The sequence below is a fragment of the Myotis daubentonii genome, chromosome 5, assembly GCF_963259705.1.
Source record: "Myotis daubentonii chromosome 5, mMyoDau2.1, whole genome shotgun sequence".
Classification (NCBI taxonomy): Eukaryota; Metazoa; Chordata; class Mammalia; order Chiroptera; family Vespertilionidae; genus Myotis; species Myotis daubentonii.
The window spans coordinates 36,103,555-36,130,543 of record NC_081844.1 but is presented as its reverse complement, the minus strand read 5'-3'; the positions used below and the strand labels follow the sequence as shown (position 1 = coordinate 36,130,543).

The following is a 26,989-nucleotide window of genomic DNA, read 5'->3' as shown; positions in this document are numbered from 1 at the left end:
TGGCTGAACCTAGCTCTGGTTCCAAGATAGCTTGAAATAGGAACTAAGATTAAAAATAAAACAATTTTCAGAAGAACACAATATCCACCTCAGTGCTAAAATCTGAATTCCAACAATAGTATTCTGCAGTGGGAAGTGGTATCAGATCAACTGCAAAAATGCTGCACCTTGGTCTCTCCTTCCTGTTTCTAGTTAATTTGTTTTCCTGGTATCCAAGTTCCTGCTTGGGACTGGAGCCCAGCCCTGAATCTCAGTGTGGAAATTTAGCACCACCAACTGTGATAAGATTATACAGTAGGCATTGTTCTAAGTGCCAAATACAAGTGACAAATTCCTTCTCTTAAGGAGGACCACTGCCTGACACAAATGACTAGTATTTGCCCTCCAAATTCTTCATTTTGGAACATCCTGACAATCTCTCTGGTGCTCCCTGGTAACCAATTTCTGGAATGTGACCAGGTCATGAAACCCCCAAGCACAATTCCTTAGTTACTTAGCTGAACCCTTGCTACCAGCCAGCCTAAAGCTGCTCTATTAATTAGACAGACAAGTGCCAAGCTCTGTCCCTCTCCATGTGATTTGCTCTGCTGTGAATTATGGAAGAAGTGCTATCTTTGGGAAGATTGCTGTAAGCTGAGATTGAAGTGCTGCTGTGCTGTCCTATACAGTAGCCACTAGCCCATGGGGCTATTCAACACTTGAAATGTGGCTGATTGGACATAGGTGCTTTAAGTGTAAAACATATTGTATTTCAAAGAATCAGTACAAAGAGAAAGAAAGATTAAATGATGAATAATAATATATATTTCTTAAATAAAATATATTAAGTTTAGCTATTACTCACCTTTTAAAATGTGGTTATTAGATAATTTAAAATTGCACATGTCATTTGCATTATATTTCTACTGAAATGTGCTAATTTAGAACATTTAACTAATGGCAGCAACAAGAGTCATTATTTTTGAGAGGTCTGTTATGTCTAGATATCATTAGAAAAATATTTAAAAATGAAATTCCTTTGCAGAAAAACTGCCAGCTAATAAATGCTGAAGGAATGTTAGATTAGACTATCACCATTTTGCGATCTCCATTGGAGCAACTGATTCAGATGAGCATCATATCAAAGGATGCTAAGACTAGTGGCAAACAGTCAAAGAGGAGAGTCATTCAGTGGCAAAATTACACCTCGTAGATTATTTATAAACTATAACGACAAGACCTGGTGACCACTACTTTTAACAAATGATCAAACTTAGCATATGAATAATGCTACAACCTGCCATTATACACCTCTGGATATGTGGTAAATTGAGGTAAACATTACTTAACAAGCATTTTGCCCCAATGTTTTATTGTGAAAATTTTCAAACATACAGAACAATGAAAGAATTTATAGCAAAAATCTGTACTCATACTATCTAGTATTTTACAACACAGTACTAACTTTATCACATTTCTTTATCATCTTCCTATTCATTTTACTTTTATGCATTTCAAAGTAAATTGCAGGCATTAACACATGCCCTCTCTAAATAATCTATGAAGTATTCTTGCCAAAAATGTTTAACCTAAATCTAATCAAGCCTCTAATCCTAGCTTCCAGTTTATGGGAAATACTTAAAGAGATTAGTTAATTGATAATAAAAGAAAACTAAAAATCCAGAATATGAGACATTATAATATTAAATGATTTTAAAAGTTTGTCATGAAAAAAGTTTAAGTGAGTAGATTTAAGAGTCTTAAAACACATAACAAATTCCAACTTGTCAACCTAAATCAGACACTATTCAATTTTTAAAAAGTTATCAAAGACATTCTTATAACATCTACAGAAATGTAAATATGGACTGGATATTAGATGATATTAAGGAATTATTGCTGGGGAGCACAAGAGACTTGGTTGGAAAGTTGTAAGGAGGACATTCCGAGAAAAGAAGTGTGTAGAAGGCCGCCTGCCCTGTTCATCGGAATTCCGACTTAGGGGAGCCTAAGGGGAGTGTGGAAGGCAGAGCCCCTAATTATTCCTTGACCACTCCAAACAAGTCTGTGCATGTGCAGACCCCCGGGTGTTTACTGGAATCCTTATGCTTAATCCCTGGATGTCCTTGCCTTGAGGACAATGTAAACACATGTGTCCTCCCAAGATTACTCACCCTACTGACTTTATCTAAAGATAAAAATTCCAATAAAAGTCTAATGAGGCAGGCAATCGAGGCTGCCTGGCTCTTTCAGCTGGGCTGTCCCTTAGCCCTCTCCCCCACAGTGAAACTGTGTCAGAGTAATCTGTTCATCCATTGTTCAGGGGCTGCTGATCAGCCCCAGCAAATTATTATTAATTTTCTTAGGTATGATCATAGGAACTGTGTTACATAGGTGATTACTCTTTTTTTGGAGATGAATGCTAAAGAGAGTGTGTGTATGCATGCAAACATACATATAAGTTTTTTTTGTTGTTTTTTTTAAAATATATTTTATTGATTTTTTACAGAGAGGAAGGGAGAGGGATAGAGAGTCAGAAACATCGATGAGAGAGAAGCATCAATCAGCTGCCTCCTGCATACCCCCCAGGATGTGCCTGCAACTAAGTAAGGTACATGCCCTTGACCGGAATCGAACCTGGGACCCTTCAGTCCCCAGGCCGACGCTCTATCCAGTGAGCCAAACCGGTCAGGCCTATATATGTAAGTTTTTAATTAATTTATTTTATATGAATAAAGCAAATGTAGCAAAATGTTAACAATTACTGTATCTAAGAAGAGGGTGAACAGATATTCACTGTGTTGGTCTTTTAACTTTTCTGTACATTGAAACATTTCAAAATAGAAACTGGGGGTCAGGTAGATAAAAAATTCACTGCAGAGAGGTTAATATGTTCTCTTCTGTTTGGGCCTGCCTGGGCTTTTCAGGTCAAGAATGTGATCTCTGAAAAATATCTTACCACAGACACACAGAAATATATGTCTCTATAACATTCTTTATTCCTGCCTCAGGGCCAATGCTATTATTAGCTAAGAGTCTCCAATATGCAATATTACAACTGGTAATTCAGTCTGTAAGCAAAGGATTTAATGCTGTAATATTACAGAAGACAGCTCAATCACAAGGTCAACTTGACATCGGGCTCACTGCCATCAGTCTGTTATGTGTAGATTGAGACAGTCTGTCACACAACTTCAGGTTTTACTTTATATACCACTTGTTAAAAGTATCCTGCACTAGAATTTGCCTATCCCTGGCAACCTCAGACACAAAGGTTTCTGTGATCGTTTTCCTTAAGATTTTATTCTACTTTCCAACCTATTGCTGCTCCCAAAGTCATTTGGACAGCTTCCGCATAAGTCCAAAGACACACTTACCACCCAGGTAATTAGAATTAGAAAACCATTAGCAGAGATCATTGGATAAGGTATAGCATGGAGTAAATGAAAGTATAAGTTTATACTACTAAAACAAGATTAAAGAAAAAAAAAACTAGACATGGACTCTTATGTGTACCTATAGTTGAGAAGAAGAAAATCGCCCACTGACAACCATGACTTTTCTTTCCAACTCTTGTTAGAAATATCAAAAAACTGGAAACAAAGAGGCACCTTAGATGACATTAGACACTAAATAAAAAACTGGTACAATAGGGCTTAGGTTTTGCAGTTTTTCTTTGGCTTAAAAGAAAAACAGTAAAGTCTGAAACTACCACGATGAAGACAAGGCAGCACATGGACTCAATAAAGCAATTAATTACATATGTCTCATTTCATATGTAAAGAAAAAAGAAAATGATATTTACCAGGGTTTGTCTTCTCCAGTTGATACCATCGGTAAAACGCCCTTTTCTTCTGCTCACTCAGGTCTGATCCCTGTTGCAACAGCCAGTGAGAGATCCGGCTCTGACTGATACCTATGTAGAAAGAGAAACAGCTGTTGCAAGTAATGAAGCTGCGGGGAACTTAAGGAGGGTTCTCTTGGTTCTAGGCTACTTGTTCTTTATTCTCTTCTTTATAAGAAAGCTGCAACTTAAACAACTCTTATATTGGGCTTCTTGGTAAAAGCTGGCTAAACGTGCTAGGATATATTCAGAATTATCTACTAGAGGTCAGCATTTTATTAATCAAGATTTGAAAGTGGTCTCTAAAATCAATCTCTAAACCTGGTCCATAAATATGAGATACATGAAGAGATTCCTAAGTAACACTTATTAATCAGAAATTGATTAGATTTGTGCTCCTCCAACCACCACCACCTCCACCCCAATCCTGGTTTAGAATATTAGAACTTTTAATAGATATTGAAAAGAAAAAAAAATCAAGCCAGCAAGTTTTGCTACTAATTACTGATACTGATAAAAGAGTTAGGGGCTGGGGAAAAAAGAGGTCATTGAAAATGCTCTCTTCAATAAAGTTTCTGGCTTATTTGTTAATTCATTTAGGCATTTCAGATTCATTACCATTAGTACAGATAACTAAGAATTGGAAGACTTTTAGACTTCTGCTGCAATATGACCTCGTAAGAAATCTCAAGTGGTAAAGGCAGTCTTCTAACACAGACTTTTCAAAAAACTGAACAGAATATAAAGCAGAAGTTTCCAGCTATAAGTAAGAAGCTCTTGACAGCAATTAATTTGAAATGGGGAAAACCTCCACATGTGAAATTAAAAAAGCATGTCTAAAACTGACTAGTATGAGAATCACTTGCTCCTTCTGGTCATTATAACTATTCCAAAAATGAATAATTTAACATACAACTGGCAAAGCAAAGAATAATAGGAAAGATGAAACTGTCTTATATGTCCATAAGGCACTTTCTAAAGGACCAGTCAGCTATCAGAGAGGGTTAACAGTATCTTAACTCTCCCAAGGAATTACTTATGGTAACTGATAGTACTGAATACCACCTGTGACAACACCTGTTTAAAGCTATAATGCACAACAGGAAGAGTGGTTATCATGAAGTAATCACACCCCCTAACATGAGAAGCAGGAGGCCTGGTGATTATATTTAACTCATTAAAAGCAAGCCCCTAGAGTTTCATACTTTTAAAAACCTATGTTAGAAGAAAACTTGCAGAAATGGGGGAGGGAAGCTTTGTTAAAAGACAAGTTGGGCTGTGAAGCAAGGTTCCCTGATTGGAACCACCTTTCATTTCCAAAGGGTGAAATTCAGTTTTCCAAAACCTAAGTGATTACATTCTCAAATAATTCACACAGTGGTTTTCCAATGGATTGACAATCTATGTGAAGCAGGTGCTGGCAGCCAGCACTCTATGCTTGTTCTAAGAGAATGCAAATTATTTAATGTTGGCTGTCTTTAGCAATGCCTTACCACAAGTCCAGATTCAGATTATTACATTACTTTTAACAAGAGTAAAGAAAACAGTTTTCCACTATGAAATCAAAATTGATTTTCATGTCAACAAAATAAAACATTTTTATGTGGATTCTTCACATCAGTACCATACTACTCAAAACAAAGAGAATTTGAGGAAAATCTTTTAAGAAAAGATAGACTATATCAGTACTGTTACTTTCAGTATTGAATCTCCCCCACACAGATCGTACAGAATAAACACTGAGCCCACTAGATTTTAGCGCTGTCCCGGTAGTGAAGGAAGAGGGCAAAAGCCCATCAAAAGATTAGTTAAATTATGGTATACTCACATAATAAAAAAACTGGGCAGACTTTTAAAAGTAATGTTCTAAATCAGTCGCCAAAAACAAACAACAACCAAGAAACAAAACCAACCAACCAAAAAAACAAAAAAACCCAAAACACACCATCAATACCAAGTTTTGGCAAGGACAGAGTATATGGAACTCTCATACTGCTGGCAGGAGGGTAAAATGTCAGGGTCATTTGGGAAACAATGGGGCAGTACCTACTAAAATTGACCATATGCATACCATAGGACCTAGCAATTTCTTTTCCTCACACGAGGATATTTTTTCCATTGATTTTATTTTTTTATAGAGAGTGTAAGGGAGGGGGAGAGACAGAGAGAGAGAGAAACATTGATTGGTTGGCTCCTGCATGTGCCCCAACCAGGGCCAGGGATCGTACCTTTGAATGGAATTGAACCTGCAACCCTTCGGTCAGCAGGCTGATGCTCTAACTACTGAAGAAATCAGCTAGGGCTTTTGCCTCTTTTTTAAAAATGAGTTTAGATTTGTTCCTTCCTGCACACATCCGAACTAGGGATTGAACCCAAAACCTGGGTATGTGCCTTGACCAGGAATCAAACCCGCCACCTTTTGATGTATGGGATGATGCTCCAACCAACTGAGCCACACCAGCCAGGGCAACCTAGCAGTTTCTTTCCTCAGTATACAGAACACAGAAATGTGTACATGCTCAATAGCAATGTGTTCAAAAGACATGTACAAAAAGGCTTCTAGTCCCCAATTTGAACCAACTCAAACACCCATTAACAGGAAAATGCATAATTGTGGTACTTATGCATTCTACTATAGTCTACTATATCAAATAGAAAAAGGACAAACTACTGCAATATGCAACCACATGGATAAATCCCACAAAAACAATGTCTACCAAAAACCATCACACACACATAAAAAAGCTAGACACAGCTGTATGAATCAACTTATATAAAACTAAAAGAGACACAATCTATATATATTAAACCCTAATATGCAAATAGGTGGAACAGAGGAACAACCAAACAACCAAACAACTGGTCGCTATGACATGCGCTGACCACCAGGGGGTGTGCACAGAAATGGCGGGTGTTGGCCACAGCAGGTGAGCGGGGCTCCAGACCAAGGCGGGGCACTGGTTGCTGTCATCGGGGCAAGCCACTGGTGGTTACTGAAAATTCTTTGCTCCAGAACTCACACCTGCTGCCAGCTACGGCCCTGCTCGCACCCGCTGAAGCGACAGCCCCTCTCACATCCGCTGCCGATGCTGGAGCTGCTGCTCGCTCCTGCTGCCAGTGCCTGACGCCAGTCCCGATGGCTTAGCTCCATCAACGGGTGCTAGTGGCAGCTGCAGGCCCCAATCGCCCCAGAGGGCTTCTCCACCTCCCCCTGCTCCTGAAGGCAATCAGGGCAGCAGCTGCTACTCACACCCACTGACAGCACTGGCCCTCCTCACACCTGCTGCTGGCACCAGCCCCAATCACTCCACACCATTAGCGGGTGCGAGTGGGGCTGGCACCGTCAGCATCAGTGTGTGGGAGCACTGGTCGCAGGAGCGGGGCTGCCAGCAGACAGGGGACAGAGAATCGGGGGCCGCGGTGGGAGGGGCCAGGCGGGGGTGCGGATGGGCCGAGACCGCCCCTGTGCCCACCGCAGCCTTGCGGCCCACAGTTCCTTTCAAGGTGCACAAATTAATGCACTGGGCCCCTAGTTATCTATATGAATGGCTACCTAAAACTAGGAGGGAGCAGGTTCATTACTGGGAGGTAGTGTGAGGAAAGCTTATGTAGTGATCAGCACTATTCTTGATCTGGATCTGGATGGTGGTTATATGCATGTCTTCACTTTATAAAAGTCACTAAGCTAGACACTTTTCTCTGTATATATTTCAATTTAAAAAAAGATTCCCGACAAAAGATTTTAAAATTCTGTGTAGTATTTAGAAAATAAATGAATATATATCAATATGGAAAGATGCCCATGATATAAATAAAAAGTATATAGTTTTATAAGTATAGCCATATTTACATAATCTTCATTCTGTTTTGTATAGTAACGAAAACTTATATGTAGCCAAAAATAGAGTGGCACACTTCCTACACTGTAAACCTCCATATTGGTTTTTAATCATTCTACAAATATGTATTAATTTATTTTATATTTAGGCTTCCCTTATAAACATGACATACTTTACTGGTTGTTTTATAAATACTGCAATTAAGTTAAACAACAAAGAAGTACAAAAAAAGTTAATTTCAGGCTTTCCTCAGCAGTTCCACTCTGAGGTAAACAATGTTATCTGTTAATATATATTGCTGCACAATTTTCTCTATGCATAATTATTAATTTAATAAAACAAATGGAGAGAAGGTAATAAAGAATATCCTTCTGTCTAGTCTTTTGTGTGAGAGAAAATAAAAAAGAACTTCTTCACTGTAAATTTAACTGTTCTTATATAATAAATACAGAAAATGAAGTTATAAAGCAGATAGTTTTTCTAGAAGTGTTATGAAAATTAAATATGTACAACACATTTTTTCAGTGATTCTTCTCGGTTAGCAGCTTACTGATAGGCCACGTTCTCTAACTCATCCTTCTGGGGCTCCTCCGTGCCTTTGGAGCTTCGGGTGACCTTGGTGACACAAAAGGCCTTGCAGCTTCTCTTTACTATCAGTTTTTGTGTTTCTCCTTGGGAAAAATGTTTCCCTAACTCTCCTCTTCCCACTCCTGAAAAAAAAAAATGCTCCACAAGTTTTAACTCCTCACAAAGCCTCTTTTCTAACCTTTCACAGGGCAGAAGAAAAATTTACATACAACCCTCATACATTGAGACTAAAACTAACCTCTGATTAATTTCTTTCCAATAAGAAAGTGATCACATTGGGCTCAAAGGCCAAAAAAGCCTTTTGCCAGCCTCACTGAGATTCTTTTCTGAGCTTCAGCTTTATGAGGCTTCTTCAAGTTCCTCAAATGCTATGCTCCCTTCCACTAGAGGGCTCTCTACCACTACCCATTCTTGTCAAAGTCTCTAATAGTACACATTAAAATGGGTATTCTTTAAGAAGAGGAAGAAGAAGAAAAAGGTAAAGATAAAAATTATGGACAACAAATACATATCTATCAACAAGTGAATCTAAAAATCCAGTGAATAAAAAATCTGACTAACAGAATAAACTGGTGAATAGATCAGAATCAGGGGCATAGAAAGGGGGTGGACTGACAATTCTCGGGGGGAAGTGGATGTAGGGGGTACGGGAAGAGACTGAACAAAAATTGTACACCTATGGACAAGGATGGGGTGGCGGTAAGGGCACAGGGTGGGGTGGGAACTGGGTGGAGGGGAGCTATGAGGAAAAAAAGAGGAACAATTGTAATAATCTGAACAATAAAGATTTATTATTTAAAAAAATGTATCCTCTTCCTTCCACTTCCTGTGGAATGTGACACTACTGGCCACTCACATCATCTTCATCCCTGGAATTCTGGCTACAACTCTCCAATGCAACTTAAGGAATTGCTTTGCTAGCTTCTTACATGTTAGTGTTCCTAGGTTTACATCTTTAAGCATCTTCTCTCTATACACTCTTTCTTGGTCATCTCAACTATTAACTATCAACAACCATGAATTAAAATATCATCTAAATGTCAGAGCAACAAACTGTTTTTGAAACCATTTGCTAGTTAACTTCATGAGAATTTCCCACAAGTCTTTAACACAGTAAACTTAACTCATTATTCTCTTCCTTTTAATCTGATCTTCTTCCAGTGTCCCCCATCTCAATTTTATCTTCTAATCTACTCTTTCCCCCAACTCTTAAATGCTTACTAAATCCAAAGTTTCCCTTCGTAAAATTCTCTTCATGTTTTCTCCCATCCTCATTCCCGCAGCTTGTAATCTCAGTCTCTTTTGTTTGGACAGCTGGACAAACTGATAAAAAAAACCTAACCATTTAAGATCCAAAATTCTCACGATAAGATCCTTTTTAATTGGAAGATCATTTTACAGTTGAAAAAGTGAAAGGTGCTTCTTCAAGCAATTTTCTACTTGAGAAATGCAGCCACCTCTACAATTTTCCTCCCACAATTGTTAAGTTAAAATACATGCATGCATTCTCAACAAAAATAACTCACAAACCTGCAGATGAAAAAAAAAAGTCCTTCATCCCCAACCCTTCTCTTATTCTCTAATGTAAACGTATTCTTGTTTATTTGATGTGAATCCTTCCAGATTCTTTCGTATGCATTTAATATATAAACATATGTGCACACACACACCTAGTTGTTTTTTAAACACACAGTTATTCTCTACATAAGAAATAAATTGCATTTCTTACATAATGTCTTGAAATTTTCTCATGTAGTACATTATGAATCTTCATCATTCTAATGGCTACATGGTATTCTATACAATAACCCACTTAAATATTTGTTTATTATTGAACATTATAGTTGTTGCTAATTGTTTTACTATTATAAATGATGATGCAATGAACACTGTCTGCATACCTTTGTGCATATGAATAAATACTTTGGGATGATTCACAGAAGTAGAATTTTTAATTCGTACATTTAATTTGTTATAGGTACTGCCAGATTTTACCCCATAGGTTGTACCAAAATTTTACAATCTCTAACCCATAGTCATGAGACATTCTCACCTTAGTTAAATATTATGAAACTTATTTTGAAAGTCTGACTTTCTCTTTGTAAACACAAAACATGCTTATAATAAAAAGGAATTCTAAGCAATTCAAAGTAGAAATTTTCAGAGTAAAGCTAACTTTAAAAACCCATCTAAAATCTTACCACTTAGAAATAACTACACCCATTATAAAATCACTCCAAGCATAAAAGTAAACATAGAATAGGTAGAAATAATTACTAAAATGAGATACTATAAACAGAACTTTAAAATTAAAAGCATCAAATTTAGTTTGATCTGATTTTAACCCAAGAAAAAATATTTAAAATAAACTAGAGTGAAATGAAAGCCTGAGGTTACTAAAACAGTACACTAAAGCAAGGAAAAAGAATTATACAAAAACATTAGGAAGTTAGAAGCATTATTGTCTAACTTGTGGGCAGTTTCTAATGACTCCTGGCTAAAAAATGCGAAATTAGCAGACGGTGGTAGCCAACTTTCAAGATGACGCCTAATGATCCTCTTGGTCTTTCAACCTTTGTGCAATCTCCTCCAACAGTACTTCAGGGTTGGTCTCTACAACCAGTAGAATATGACAGAAATGATAGCCTCTAACTTCTGGGATTAGGTCATGAAAACATTACAATTTCTGCCTTACTTGCTCTCTGAGATAGTTGGTTCTGCCATGTTGTGAGACCACTCAATTAGACCTGTGGAGAAATCCATGTGGCAAAGAAATGAGGCATTCTAACAGCTATGCAAGGGAGCCATCTTGGAAGTGAGTTCTCTAGCTTTAGTTAAGCCTGCTGATGACTGCAATCCCTTGAGACACCATGAATAACCACGGCCTCTCTAAGCTGCTCCTGGGTTCCTGACCCATAGAAACTGAGATAATGAAGAGTTAGGTTTCAAGTTGCTAAGATCTGGTGTAAATTTTATGTTGCAATAGAAACTAACACACATACATAGACTATACCTTCTCCATCTCCCTTCCCAGCCTTCACATCCAACTCCTGATATTTGGAAGTCATTTTTACATGGCCAACATTTACATTCTGTTCTGAATTCATAATTCCCGTAGTTGTTACTCATAGTTTTAGATTTAAATGAATTCAAGATTTACCATATACAGTTTCCCAATTCCTAAGCTCTGAATTTTTGTTTTTGAGGCATATTTTGCATATAATAAATTGCACTACTCTTTAAATGTATAGTTGAAGGAGTTCTGACATATGTATATACACGTGACTGTTGTTCAAATAAAAATATAAATAATTTTCATGCTCCCTGAAGATCCCTTTTATCCCCTTAAGTTAATGCCTAAATTCTATATTTTTAATTTTATTTTTGATTGGTAAGATTTCTTCATAAGCAGTTTTTATCAGTACAGGCATGTACCGCATAATAACGTTTTAGTCAATGACAGACTGCATATACAACTGTGATATACCATATAGCACAGGTATGTAGTACGCTATACCATCGAGGTTTCTATGATGTTTGCACAACAATGAAATCGCCTAATGATGTATTTTTCAGAATGTATTGTAGTTGTTAAGCAGTGCATGACTGCCCGGGTTTATTGGTGCTGTATCCCCCAGTTCTTGTATGCTTGTATTTGTCTTCCATGTTTATACTTTGGGGACAACTTTACAATAGAAATTTTTATGGGTTAGACTTTATTTCAAAGTCTATTAAATTGGAGTGACGTCAGTGAAAATAGTAGAGTAAGGAGCTCTGAAAAATCAGTACTCCATAAAAGCAATGAGAATAAAAGCTGCTCTACTATAAAAGTGCTGGCAAAAATGGTCAGAGTCAACTTTTTCATAACTTTGGAAATTAACCAAAGGCTTGTAACAATCCAAGGAGTGCCTTTTTTTTTAAGCTGAATTTTAGTAAGAACAGCTTTATGATATTTTGAACTTGACTTCCACCCACTACCCTCATCCCATCATCAGAGTAGACTTGAAAATCAACATTCCTGCAATCACAATGAAAACCAGGAGTGTCCTCAGAGCCACTAGAGGGGGTGTAACAGGTGTGGAGTTCTCCAAAACACCATTCTAAGAGAACTGTCATTATTTGACCTGTCTGGGGATTCTCTGAAAAATTCCCATTGACATGACCTGTCCTTATTTCGCCGGATTCAGACTTCATTCAGCGTGAACAATATTTTTCCTAGGAGAATCAAAGGAGGGAGGTGGTCTGTTAAAAATTATCAGTGGCAATCATTTAACACTGCAGGAGCCTAAAGTGATGATAACAATTGGGGCAAATAAGAAGCTGATCAAAATATTTTAAAAGCTGAGGAATGAGATTAGTCTATAAGGATCATTGAAAAGCTCTGTCATATTTCTAAGAATCTAGAAGGCCAGGCCCATGGGAGGGCTGTGCACATGCTTAGATCTATGTATATGACCAGGGCAACAGGCATGCACAATAAAAAACTGTGAAAGCACTATGTTCTTACCTCTAGTTAGTTAAGTCTTGAGAAACGGTGAAAAGAGAATGTGAAGGCTAACGCAGAATTATTAACTGCCCTCCTGAGCATTAAAGGCATGCCCTAATACACATACAGAAAAGCTGGGAAAGTTTTTAGTTCCAGGTATTTAAGGAAATCTCTGTCTAATAACTAGCTGATCACTAAGCCAACAAGAAAAGGACATCAGCCCTGGCTGGTTTGGCTCAGTGGATTGAGTGTCGGCCTATGGATTGAAGGGTCCCAGTTTTGATTCTGGTCAAGGGCACATGCCCGGGGTTGTGGGCTCAATCCCCAGTGGGGGGTGGAAGGGCGTGCAGGGGGCAGCTGAACAATGATTCTCTCTCATCACTGATGTTTCTATCTCTCTCTCCCTCTCCTTTCCTCTCCAAAATCAATAAAAATATATTTTAAAAAAGAGACATCAGTAGCCATACACCACAAAGACTACTGATTTTACAGAATTAGTTCAGGAAAGTCACTAAAAAAAACAAAAACAAAGAGCAACAACAATAAACAGAAATAACAACAAATCCAGGGATGGGGAAGAATCTGATTTCTAGAATTTCCCTATTATATTATTCAAAGCGTCTAGTTTCAAAAACATGCCGGGGTCCAACCCCAGCAGGTCCAGGGGTTCCCAAAGGCGTAGACGGAGTCGGCGAAGAAGGAATGACACGGAGACAGCGTTCAGTTGATCAGCAGCCTAGCCAGGATCTCCAGCCAAGTTCTGGTCTCGATCTCCAGAGAGGTTCTGCTGTTTATTGTCTTGTTACATCCGTATTTATCCCAGTTGATTTTAATCCTGTCAATTTCTATTACAAAGGTTAGGGCGTTTCTTATCTCCATTCCAGGGAGTAAAGATTATGTAGCTTAAGCATGATTGTTTGTAGTGATTAACTACCCGCCTGGCACTTAGTTAAGGAGTTTCATCCCCTCCCTGACTTCAGGGAAAAATTCCTACCTGGGGAAACAACCTTTCTCGGAGAGGTGACCTTGGTTAAAACACACAGCGCTAAGGGGAGCAAACATATTAAGAACAGTATGCTATATACGCCAGGTCCCTTGAAACATATGCTGTGCAGATGTTTCTTTCCTGCAGCAACTGTGTCAAGCAGCAAGGATGGACCGGCTTCCGGCAAAAACAAAAGAAAATAAGACCATGCAAAGAAACAAGAAGTGTTTTTGAAGAAACATAGATGTAAGACTTACAAGACAAAGATTTAATCAGCTATTTTAAAGATATTCAAAGAACTAAAGAAAACATGTCTAAAAAACTAAAGGAAAGTATGAGAAAAGCCACACCAGAGTATCAGTAAAGAGACAAGAATTATAAGAATCATAAAGAAATTCTGTAGTTGAAAACTACAATAAGTTAAAGTGAAAAGTTCACTAAAGAGGGTCAACATCATATGTGAATGGGCAGAAGAAATAATTAGTAAGCTTGAAGACAGATCAAGTAAAATTATCTAGTATAAAAAACAGAAGGAAAAAAGGATTGAAAAAATAGAGCAGAGCCTCAAAAACCAATGGGACACCATCATGTATACCAACATACACACAATGGAAATCCCAGGAGAAAAAGAGAGAAAAGTGAAGAAAACATATTAGAAAAATAATGGCCAAACAATTTCCTAATTTAACAACAAACATTAATCTACACATGCAAGGCATTCAATAATCTTTATGTACAGTAAACTCAGAGAATCCACGCCAACATCATAATGGTTGAAAACCAAAGACAAAGAGAAAAATTGAAAGCAGCAAGAAAAGTAATTCTTTATGTACAAGGTATGTTCAATAAAATTAACAGCAATTTTCTCATCAGAAACCAAGAAGCCAGAAGGCAGTAGGATTATATATTCAAAGAGCTGGGGTAAGGGGAGGCATGAGCATCAAACAAGAACTCTAATCCAACCAAACTGTCCTTCCAAAATGGAACATTAAGACATTACCAGATGAACAAAACCAGAGAGATGCTAATACCAGCAGACCTGTCCTACCAGAAAAAGAGTTATTTTAGCTAAAACAAAAGGACACTAAACAGTAATTCAAATACACATGAAGAAATAGTGCCAATAAAAGTAACTGTTAGGTTGAATTGAGCAATTGAATCGATATCCCTCCCCTGGGAACTGACCTCCAGGCCATTTTGGAATGGACAGTTCCTTTCACTGAGACAACATTTCACTTGCTAAGCCCATTATCTCTTCCCTCCAGAACTGTACAGAGAATTCTCTGCCCAGAAAAAGCCTGCCAAAAGTCCTTTAAAAACTTCTGACTCCTGTCACTGGGGGTTGGTGCCATTTTGGGGCTCAGCCCATCCGGTATCCAGATGACCTAATAAATTCATAATTCTTTACCACTTTTGGTCTTGTGTGTTCCTCCTTCAGCGACCCTAATAGTAACTACATCTTACCTAATAATAGACAAACATGTAAATTAACTGTCCCTCCGCTACACTCACCAGCCAATCAGGAGAGTATGCAAATTAACCCTACAAAGATGGCAGTTAATTTGCATACATAGGGGTGAAGCAGCAGAGCGAAGGCTGAAGGCTCTGTCTGGAGCCGCGAAGACTGAAGGCTCCATCCAGAGCGAAGGCCTGGGTCCCGGGTGCCGGAGGAAAACCAGTGCTGGCAGCAAGGGGAAGGGAAGGCCTATTGCACGAATCTCTTCATGCAACGGGCCTCTAGTAGGTAAATATAAAAGACAGTATACATGTATTTTGTCTTATAATTCCTCTTATTCCTATTTGATTTAAAAGAAAACTGTATAATGCAATAATTATAAGTCTAAGTTGATGAACACACAATACATAAGCATGTAATTTATCCTCCTTTATAATAAAAGCCTAATATGCTAAGTATCTGGTCGTCCAGTCAGCCATTCAGCCAATCAAAGAATAATATGTTAATGATATGCTAAGGCCGCTTAACTGCTTGCTATGACATGCACTGACCACCAGGGGGCAGACGTTCCAACTAGTAGGTTAGCTTGCTGCTGGGGTCCAGCCGACTGAGCAAGATGGGTCGGACATGCCCTGGAGCCCTCCCGTGATCTCTCCCCAGCTGGCCAACCTCCCATGTCCCTCCCTGGCCCTGACTGTGCACTGGTGGGGTCCTTGGCCTGGCCTGAGCCCTCTCGCAATCCGGGCTGAGGGACACAAATTTCGTGCACTGGGCCTCTTGTATGGCAATAATAGCACAAAGAAGGGGATAGGGAATTAAGCTATAAATTCTATACTATTGAAATTAAGTTTGTATTTATCCAAACTAGATAATTAAACTTAAGATGCTAATGGTAATTCCCAGGGAAAATACTAAGATAATAATTCAAAAAAATATAGCAAAGAAATGACAAGGGATTTAAACTGGCACACCAGAAAATATCTATTAAACACAAAAAGAGAAAGTAATCAAGTAATAGGAGAATAAGACAGATACACGACTGAAAACAAGTTACTTGGTCATTAAAAAAAAAAAAGGAAAATCTTACTCTTGGTGACAGCATGGATGGACCTGGAAAACATGCTAAGTGAAATAATCCAGTCAGAGAAAGACAAGTACTATATGATTTCACTCATATGCGGAATCTAATGAACAAAATAGACTAACAAACAAAATAGATACAGACTCATAGGTAGTGAACAGATGGACAGGTATCAGAGGGGGAGGGGTTGTTGGGCTGGATGAAAAAGGTGAAGGGATTAAGCAAAAACAACCACCAATAAAACCCTAATAGACAACAGTATGGTGATTACCTGAGGGAAGCGGGGGGCAGTGTAGAGGGAGGTGAAAGATGGTGTGGAAGGAATAAATGGTGATGGAAGGAGATTTGACTTGGGATAGTGAACACACAATATAATATATAGATGTACTATAGAATTGTACACCTGAAACCTATATAATTTTATTAACCAATGTCACTTTAATTCATAAATTTAATTTAAAAAAAAAGACTAAAAACAAATGACAAAATGGTAGACATAAATCCTCCCTCAACATAATTACATTACATTTAAATAGATTAAGCAATGCAATAAGAAGACAGAGATTGGCAGAATGAATGAAAAAAACCATCTAAATGCATACTGTTTACAAGAGATACATTTTAGATTCAAAGTAAAAAAACATGGAAAAAAAATAAATGGTAACCAAATGAAAACTCCAGTGGCTATAGTAACGTTAGACAAAATTTGTTACAAGAGACAAAAGGACATTTTAGAACAATAAAAAAGGATTAATTCCTGAGGAAGACATCATTAAAAACATATTTGCACCAAGCAATGGAGTCCCAAAATATATGAAGCAAAAACTGACAGACCTGAAGAGAGAATAGATAATTCAAAAGTAACCGTTGGCTGCCCAGCCGGTGTGCTCAGTGGTTGAGCATCGACTCAGGAACCAAGAGGTTTCTGGTTCGATTACAGGTCAGGGCACATGCTCAGGTTGCAGGCTCCATTCCCAGTAGGGGTGCATACAGGAGGCAGCCAATTGATGATGTTCTTTTCTCACAGATGTTCCCATCTCTCTATCCCTTTCCCTTCCTCTCTTTCTAAAAATCAATAAAAATGTATTTACAAAACAAGACCAAAGTAATGATTGGAAACTTCAATAGTCCATTTTCAATAATAGGCACAACAAGAAGACAGAAGATCAACAAGGAAACAGAAAACTTGAACATCATAGTAAACCACCGAAATGTAACAAACTTCTATAGAACAACAGCAGCAGAGCACATTCTCAAGGGTATGTGGAACATTCTCCAGGGTGGACCAAATGTTAGGCCATAAAAAAAAAAAAATCTGAATGATTTTTAAATCATACAAAGTTTGTTCTTCAAGGTCAATGAAATAAAAATTAGAAATCAGTAACAGAAAAAAATTGAGAAACCCACAAATATGTGAAAATTGAAAAACTTAGCTCTTACCAATGTGTCAAAGAAAAAAATTATGAGGAAAATTAGAAAATACTTTGAGATGATTAAAAAACACACACATTCAACATACAAAAATGTATGAGAAGTGCTTAGAGGGAAATTTATTGTTGTAAATGCCTATATTAAGAAAACAAAAATGATCTCAAATCAATAACCTAGACTTCCTTTCCACACAGTATTTGTCTTTTTCTGACTTATTTCACTTAACATAATGCCCTCAAGGTCCATCCTAATTGTTATAACTGACAGGATTTCTTTCTTTTTAATGCTGAATATCATTCCATTATACACACACACACACACACACATACACACATACATATATACATACATACACACATATACATACATACATATCTTATATACACACAGACACCATATTTTCTTTATCCATTCATACATCAATGGATACTGTTGGTTATTTCCATGTTTCAGCTATTGTAAACATACTGCTATGAATATGGGGGTGCTATATTTTTTAAATGTCCATTATTAAATTAAATGTGGAAAGATAAGAAATATAATAGTTAACATATTCAGTGTCAAGAAGCTTAGCTTTAGAGGGTCAATTTTTAGAGAGGGACAAAGGAAAGATGATTGCTGGCCCAATATTAAGCAGTATAATGATTAATAATGATAATTTTAAAACTTCTACAGCATTTACAGTATGCCAAACACTTTACATAAACTAATTCATTTAATTTACTCAAGAACCCTGATAAGTAGTTGATATTATTCTTATTTCCAAAACAGGAAAGCGAGGCTGAAGACACTGAGTAACTTGCCCAAAATTATATAACTAGTAAGTGATACAAATCACATTTTGAATGTTTAAAGTTATGCTCTTGACTACTGCACTATACTGTCTCTATATACTAAAATACTATGTCAAGAACAATAGCTTTGCAGCAAGAAAAACAGCAATTAGCTATGGGTAAACAGTTGAATCTCATTTAGCCTCAGTTTTCTCATCTATAACTGAAGAAGTTACCATTTGACTTTCAAATATATAAAAGTTAGCACAGAAACTAGCACTTGATAAGTGTTAAAATAAAATTATAGCTAAAAATAAAAACCCTCCAAAAAGGGAGGGTTAGCTAACAAGGTACACAGTAGTAAAAATCAGTGCCACTGGTTATCTACAACTCATTTAGAGGGCAATATGCTGTCCGGGTAGGTATTTAGCACAATGATAAAGCTAAGGTACAGACTTAAAAAAAAAACAAAAACAGGTTTATTGTTCTTACTAAACATTATTATGCATGATAATAATTAGTTTTAACACATTTCAAAAACACTTGTTATGTCCTAAAAAAAAGAAGATAAGCTGGTAATAAATTTCCTTAAAAAATATTTAGCAATACTTCCATGTCTCTGGATCTATTTTGTTCATCAGTTTATTTGGTTCATTACATTCCACATATAGGGAGATCATGTGATACCTGTCTTTCCCTGACTGGCTTATTTTGCTTAGCATAATACTCTCCAGATCCCTCCATGTTTACAGCTGCATTGTATTCCATTGTGCAAATGTACATCTTTTTTATCCACTCATCCACTGATGGGTCAGAGGGAAGGGGGTTGGGGGGCGTGGGAAGAGATTAACCAAAGAACTTATATGCATAATCCATTAACACAGACAATGCACAGTAGGCCTGGGGGGGGCCAGGGACAGAGAAGGTAAATGAAGGGAAAAAGGGGGACATCTGTAATATTTTCAACAATAAAGGTGAATTTTAAAAAATAATAAATAAAACACCAAAAAATATTTAGCAATAGAAAGGCTTGGGCACAATCTACAATCTTTATGTCAAAAACAGTGAAAGCAGAAAAACACATTTATGAAAATAACATTATAGTTCTTAAAATGTCTCAAAACATTACATAAAGATCACATTTAGAATGTTTCTAAAATTCTTTTCCTGTGTTTCTCATCAGAAACCATGACAATAAGCCTGGGACAATGTTATATTGCACATGCATATTAAAATCAATGTATTCAAAACCAAGATGTTGTTCATGGATCTGCTTGGCAACAGATTTAGAGATAGGTCACTTGGTATTTTAAAAACTACCACAGGAAGCAAAATCTCATAGATCAAGTACATGAAAACTACGTTTCTTTACTCAGGTATACTAGGGCACAGGGGAAAAGTTATTGCTGTATTGAAAGCAAATTCGGTTTGGTTTGTGGTTTGTAATCCTATTTTAGGCAATTGGTAAGAGAAGACTAATTTCTGCCAACAGTAAAATCATGTAGAAAAGTGCTAGCATTTTGAGATAGTAAAGACACAATAATCTCTACTTTTATATTTTGTTCTGTTGAACGCAGTACAGGATACCAGCCTACAGGATTAGATCTACCTAGTAAGTCATGACCAAGGGTAAGATATTCTCTATAATAAAAAAGCAGTCTCAAAATAAAGATATTTAAGGAAAAAGTAATATCAATTCTACAACAATTCTTCTAAAAATACAAGAGAAGAGAAGATTCAGTGGAGTTTTTCCCAGAATGCAAGGCTCATTTAACATTTAAAAATCACTCAATGTAATTCACCATATTAACAAGACTAAAAAAACAAAACCTGTGGTCATCTCAATAGATGAAGAAAAAAGTATATGACCAAGTAGAATATCATTCATGATAAAAATTTTCAGAAACTAGAAACAGAGGAAAATGTCTCTTGAAGGGCGTCTTGAAAAGGGCATCTATGAAAAACCTACAAAGATCCTACTTAATTGTAAAAGATTAAATGTTTGCTCCCTAGGATTGGAAAAACAGCAAGAATACCTGCTCTCATCATTATATTTACAGTGCTTGTCAGTACAATAAGGCAAGAAAAATAAAAGACATACACAAGAAATGAAGGAAATAGAATTATCTCTATTATAAAGAACATGATTGTCCATGTAGAAAACCCTAAGAATTTATCAAAAAAGTTATTAGAATAAATAAAAGAATTTAGCAAGGTTACAGAATAGAGGGTGAATATACCAAAACCAATTATTCTATGACATAAAAAACAAGCAATTGTAAATTGAAGTCAAAGACAGTATAATATAATAGTACCAAAAATGTAAAATATTAAGAGATACATTCAACATATGTGCAAAGCCCGGTTGGCATGGCTCAGTGGTTGAGTGTTGAACACCCATGAACCAGAAGGTCATGGTTTGATTCCCGGTCTAGGCACATGCCTGGGTTGCGGAGTTGATCCCCAGTGTGGGGCATGCAGAAGGCAGCTGATCAATGATTCTCTCTCATCATTGATGTTTTTATCTCTCTCTTTAAAACAAATAAAAATGTATTTTAAAAAATATGTGCAAAACCTGTACACTGAAAACTAAATGGAGAGATATACCATCTACGTGGACAGGAACACTCACCATGATTAACATCAATTCCCAATGCTAGATTGAGTTACACAATCACAATCTCACGACAAATAGGTTTTTTTGTAGAAATTGAGAAGTTGATTTTAAATGTATGCCTTAATGCAAAAGACCTAGAATATCAACAGTGATCTTGAAAAAGAAAAGCAAAGTTAAGAGGCATTATATTTTCTGATTTCAAGACTTACTATAAGTCTATAATAATTTAGCTTGTATTGGTATAAGGATAGGCATAAAGACTAATGGAACACAATAGAGAACCCAGAATATACCCACACATACATATTCAATTGATTTTTTATAAAGGTGCCAATGCAACTGAATGGGAAAAGTCTAGTCTTTTGACCACTGCTGCCATTTCAACAAAGGGTGCTCCCACAATCAGACATCCACATGGAAAAAAGTACATCCTAACCTTTACCTCACACATATACAAAAATTAACTTGAAATGATTCACATACCTAAATGTACGAGCTGAAACTAGAAAATTTCTAAAAGAAAACTTAAAAATTCTTTATTTAGGCAAATTTTCTTAGGACACATAAAGCATGAACCATAAAGAAAAAAAAGATAAATATAACTTTATCAAAATTAAAAACATTTGCTCTTTCAAAGACAATATTAAGAAAATAAAAATGCAAGCCTCAGACTAAGATATGTGTATATTAACATATTTAAGGATTTGTACCCAGAATATACAAACAACTCTTATAATCAATAAGGCAAACAACCTTATTAAAAAAAACAATGGGCAAAAGACTTAACAGGCATTTCACCTAAGAAAACACATGAATAGCAAATGAGCATCTGACAAGTTGCTCAGCAAAATTAGCCATCAGAAAATTGCAAAATAAAACTAGAGTGAGATGCCATTACATATGCACTAAAATGGATAAACTTAAAGAAAAGTACAAATACCAAGTGCTGAAGAGAATACAAAGCAACAGAAATCTTGTATATTGCTGATGGGACTGAAAAGTGGTCTAGCGACTTTGGAAAACAGTTTCGTAGTTTCATAAATGTTAAACATGTACTTACCAATAACCTCAAAATCTCACTCCTAGGTATGAGAAATGAAAACATATGTCTACACCAAAAGTGTAGGCAAATGTTTATACAACTTAATTCATAATAGCTAAAACAACTCAAATGTCCCTCAACTAATTAGTGGGTAAACAAATTTTGCTATGTCCATTTAATGGACCAGTATTCAGCATTTAAAAGTTTCACATGTAACAACACTAATGAATCTCAAAGCATCATGCTATGTGAAAAAAGACACAAAAGAATATGTATGTATGATTCCAGTCACATGACATTCTAGAAAATGCATACTATACTGACAGAATGCAGATCAGTGGTTAACAGTGGAGAGAGGAATTTGACTGCAAAGAGGCATGAGGAAACTTGTTGAAATACTGAAATTTTTCTGTATCTTGATTTTGGTAATGGTTATACCACTGCATAAATTTGATACAACTTAGAGACCTCTACTATTATGCAATTCTTAATAAAAGTGATTAAAAACAAAGGAAACGACACATTTCCCCTGCATATCTCAAGTTAATTCTGTAAGGATCAAGTGCTATAGCCTAATTTATCTGAAGTTGACACAGTCTGATATTACAAGCTTTTTTTGTTTCAAAAATGTGTAGGGAAAAAAAAATGTGTAGGGCTCTCAGATATCAAGGCCCTCAAGCTTGATTAGTTTGGTGAGTTCAAGCTTCAGTTCCTTATCTAACTAAAGTTAGTTACTACACATTACTAAATCTAGTACATCTTCCTGACAAAACAAGTATTTGTATAAACTAATGTCAAATTCTCTAAGATCTATCTCTGAGTAAATTCCAAGTTAGCAGGGTTAATTCCTTAATGCATAAAAGACCATATCTATAGTTTATAAAAAAATGGTCTTTATTCCCTTGAAAGCCTTCTGCAGGAAATTATAAGATTGCCTGATGACTCACATGGACTACAGCTGAACTTTAGGTTTTGCTATTTTATCAGACATAAATATCTTCTTTCTACCATTTATCCCTGTCCTGTTATTTTTTTTAATATAAGGAAATCTCTTATATAAAAGGCCTGTGGCCATCACGCCGTAACACTATCACAACCAAAGGAGCAGCGGCTCTCCCGGAAGGCGGGGCGCAAGCTACTAGCTGAGGAGAGCTATGAACAGCGGAGGGCTGGGCAGCAAGCTACAAGCGTGATGGGCGGGGCGGCCAGCTGAGGCAAGCGGAAGCAAGCTACTGGCGCACAATTTCGCGCGCACAGGGCCTCTAGTATTTCATAACTCTGTAAAAGGAATATTAAACCTCAAGAACAGACTTTTCTCCACAATCTTAGGAAACAGTAATTGCGGGAAACAAAAATAAAAATTACTGAAGGGGGTAAAAGCACATCTGTGCCTAACCTTTAAAAGTCACTTTGTCAAAGCTTATGGTAGAATAAAAAAGTTTAAATTATATTTTATACTTTAAATACAGGTGAGTCCTGCCAGTGTGGCTCAGTGGTTGAGCATCAAATGGATACCCATGAAGCAAGAGGTCAAATTGTTCCATGCCTGGTCAGGGCACATGCCAGGGTTGCAGGCTTGATCCCCAGCAGGGGTTGTGCAGGAGGCAGCTGATTGCTGATGCTTCTCTCTCATCAACGTTTCTCTCTCTCTCTCTCTCTTCCCCGTCTTCTCTAAAAATAAAATAAAGAACATATTTAAATACAGGTGAAAGAGAAATCTTGTTTTATTCTTGAAAACCAATCTTCATAACTTTTACACTAAAAATGTAAATTTCAAATCCTTTACATTGCATTTGAGATGATGAAAGCCCTGGTAAAACAATGAATTTCAAGAATTGTAGAAAAATTCTAACAAAAAGTATATTCTGAAATGATTTTTACTTTGATTTTTCACTGATCCATCACCAAAGTGAGAAAATACGGGTATTCAGATTTAGAGGCTGGATGTTTTCCTATGGGAAAAAAAAGTAACTTTGTGTTGTGCCTATAATAGTTTTCCAACAAATTGCAGAAGAGAGAAAAAGTGAAATAAAAAGTAAGACATTTTGAACCACGGAACACCATCTGTTCTTATTCTCCAGAGGCTGCAAAACAAGAGAAAATCCTAAAGTGTACTCTGCAAAAACATTTATATTGTTGGTAATTGAAGTCCATTCAAAGATTTGAAAAAAAAATTTCTCCTAACAGAAACAAAAATTCTAAACCTTTTCAATTTGGAGATAAAACTTACAACTCACATATAAAGATCTACCCATTTTGTAGCCTTCAAATTGGAGATCTATATAAAACTAATAAAATTCATTAGGTAGAAATTGAAAACATTTTGTTAAATGGGCATAATTATATTTGGTTGTATTATAAGAGGACAATTCCCTAGTCTGTAATTTATGCCCTACCAACATTGCTTTTTTAATGAAAATATAAATTCCACTTGTTTACAGTAGCTTTATTCATAATTGCCAAAACTTGGAAGCAACCAAGATGACCTGCAGCAGGTGAATGGATAAACTGTGGTATATACAGTCAATGAAATATTACTTAGCACTAAAAAGAAATGAACCACCAAGACATTACGGAACCTTAAATGCACATTCCTAAGTGAATAAATTTGTTTCTATTATAGAAATCTTCTAAATCTATAAAAAGAAGCCAACCTGAAAAGACTACATACTGTATAATAACATTCTTGAAAAGGCAAAACTATGGAGACAGTAAAAAGATCAATGGTTGCTGTGGGTTGTGGGGAGGGAGGAACAGGAGCACAAAGGATTTTTAGGTAGTGAAACTATAGTATCATCTTGTGACACTATGAATTATGAATGGTTGTTATTGTACACTTTTCAACATCCCGTGGAATGTACAAATCCAGTTATACTTAATGTAAACTATGGATTCAGGTGATAATGATGTGTCAATGTAGGTTCACAGATTATAACAAAGACCACTGTGGTGCCATATGCTGATAATAGGGGAGACTGGACATGTGTGGGGACAGGAGATATATGGGAACTCTCTGTACTTTCACTCACTTTTACTATGAACCTAAAACTGCTCTAAAAAAAATAAATTCTATTTTTAAAAAAGGTTTAGTAACACTTTAGTTTTCAATATGTTCTGAAATGGTCTTCTTAAGGAAAGGAACGATATATACCCACATCTATAAAGAAATTATTACAATTAAATTGAATATGTAGTGTTTTTATCCTTCATTTTAAAGATAATTGAAAAAGGGAAGTGATCTAAGTATAGCTAGAACATTTCTAAAGCTCGGTCAGAGCTTCTATTTATATAAATTCTTATATTTGGGGATGAGTCACTAGATACAGTTATGATGCACTCTTGTTAAATGTACTTAACAGTTTAAGAACAGAGCAGAATTTGACAATTAGAAAAGATACTTAGAAAATATTGGTTAAAGCCCCTTGTCCTGAGTAAGGAGACGGAGACAGGATTGCAGCTTCGCCCTGGTCCCAGGCTGTTTCATGGCAGGGAACAAGTTTTATGGCTGCTTCTCCATTACAAGAAGACAAAGTTGTGATAAAGTTCTTAAAATTCTGAGATGCTATTTTTTCCTTCTTCCGTTTATTTATTTCTTTAAAAGGACACGAATCCAATTAGTATATTTCTTTGGCTGATAAGCTTCACTCAAGCTCTGCCCATTTACTCATTTATTCTGCCCACTTGGTTTTTCCCAGAGGTTATTTAAAAAGAAAATCATGTTTTAAGAATGAAAACAGCCAAAGGAAATGCTTTACCTTGAAAGTGAATATAAAACACACGTTTATTGCTAAGTGAAGGCCATGCTCCCCACCCCACCACTGTTTGTGAGAATTTAGACTCTTGTTCAACCTTTTAGAGGCAAAAAATCCACCCTTGATGGGAGCAGCTATGACTCTGTGAAAGAAGCTACAAATAACATGCTGGGAAATTCAGCAGGCACTGCTATTATATCCTGTTTATACTGTCATTTTTCCTATCAGTAGGATATTATTTATACAGACCCCACCCATGAACTTCTTGTTTATCTTATTATAGATATCCTCTGAATCTATAAAAAGAAGTTTCTGCATTTGTTTCTGGAACAAGCACGTGTTATAATTTTGCATCTCACTACACTTTTTAATTTAGCATTTTCTTCTGCTGTGTATCACTTTTTCTCCTTTTAATCTCAGAGTTGAGTTATTTTTCATACATTAAAGTCAAACTTTACTGACTTTAATAGACTCCATTACAGGACAGAGATTCCAGACAACCACATCCTTAACTTTAGTTTGGGGTAGATTCTAGCACGTAGATTCTTCTAATATACACTTGACTAATTTGTTTAAAGACAGAAAAATGTACCTATGTACTGACCAAGTACCTAGTGAGTCAATTACAAGGACAAGTTCTCAATTATTCCATCTTTCTCCTTGAAGGAAATTCCTGCCCCTGAGTTTAGCCTGATGAATGGATGGGCTGGATGAAAATGTAGCACAATAAATACATGAGGAATACATGAATTCAGTAAGCTGACCATGAGACAATTAACCACCTGGTTATGAATCACCTTCATTCCCTGGCCTTATGTAAATAACTGAACTGAAGTAGATAAAAGAAAACTGTGAGTTCCTTAAGGGCAGAATTCATGTAGTATTTGTTGAACAAATAATTATTTCTGGAGAGGGAACATCACTGGACAAAGTTATACTGGATACATTTTCACATGTACAGCTGTGTTAGCTCTACCAATGCTTGTTTTATCCTACAAGGCAGCACTACAGGCAGCTTGGTAAACGTGGTATCTTCAGAGACCATGTAGGTAGGCTCTTTGGGAATGTGTAAGAAATATCACTGCTTTTAAAGAACATTACTCTAAAACAGGGGTG

General features: G+C 36.5%; 1 protein-coding gene across 9 annotated transcripts in view; it reads right to left on the bottom strand.

Annotated features, from left to right (window-relative positions):
- Nucleotides 1-26,989, bottom strand: part of HMBOX1 (homeobox containing 1) — a 206,254-nt gene that overhangs the window by 73,974 nt on the left and 105,291 nt on the right. For all 9 annotated transcript variants that reach the window (XM_059697592.1, XM_059697593.1, XM_059697591.1 and 6 more), the window contains exon 5: nt 3,785-3,895. In XM_059697592.1, the coding sequence (XP_059553575.1) occupies nt 3,785-3,895 (111 nt within the window). The remainder of the gene's footprint in view (nt 1-3,784; nt 3,896-26,989) is intronic.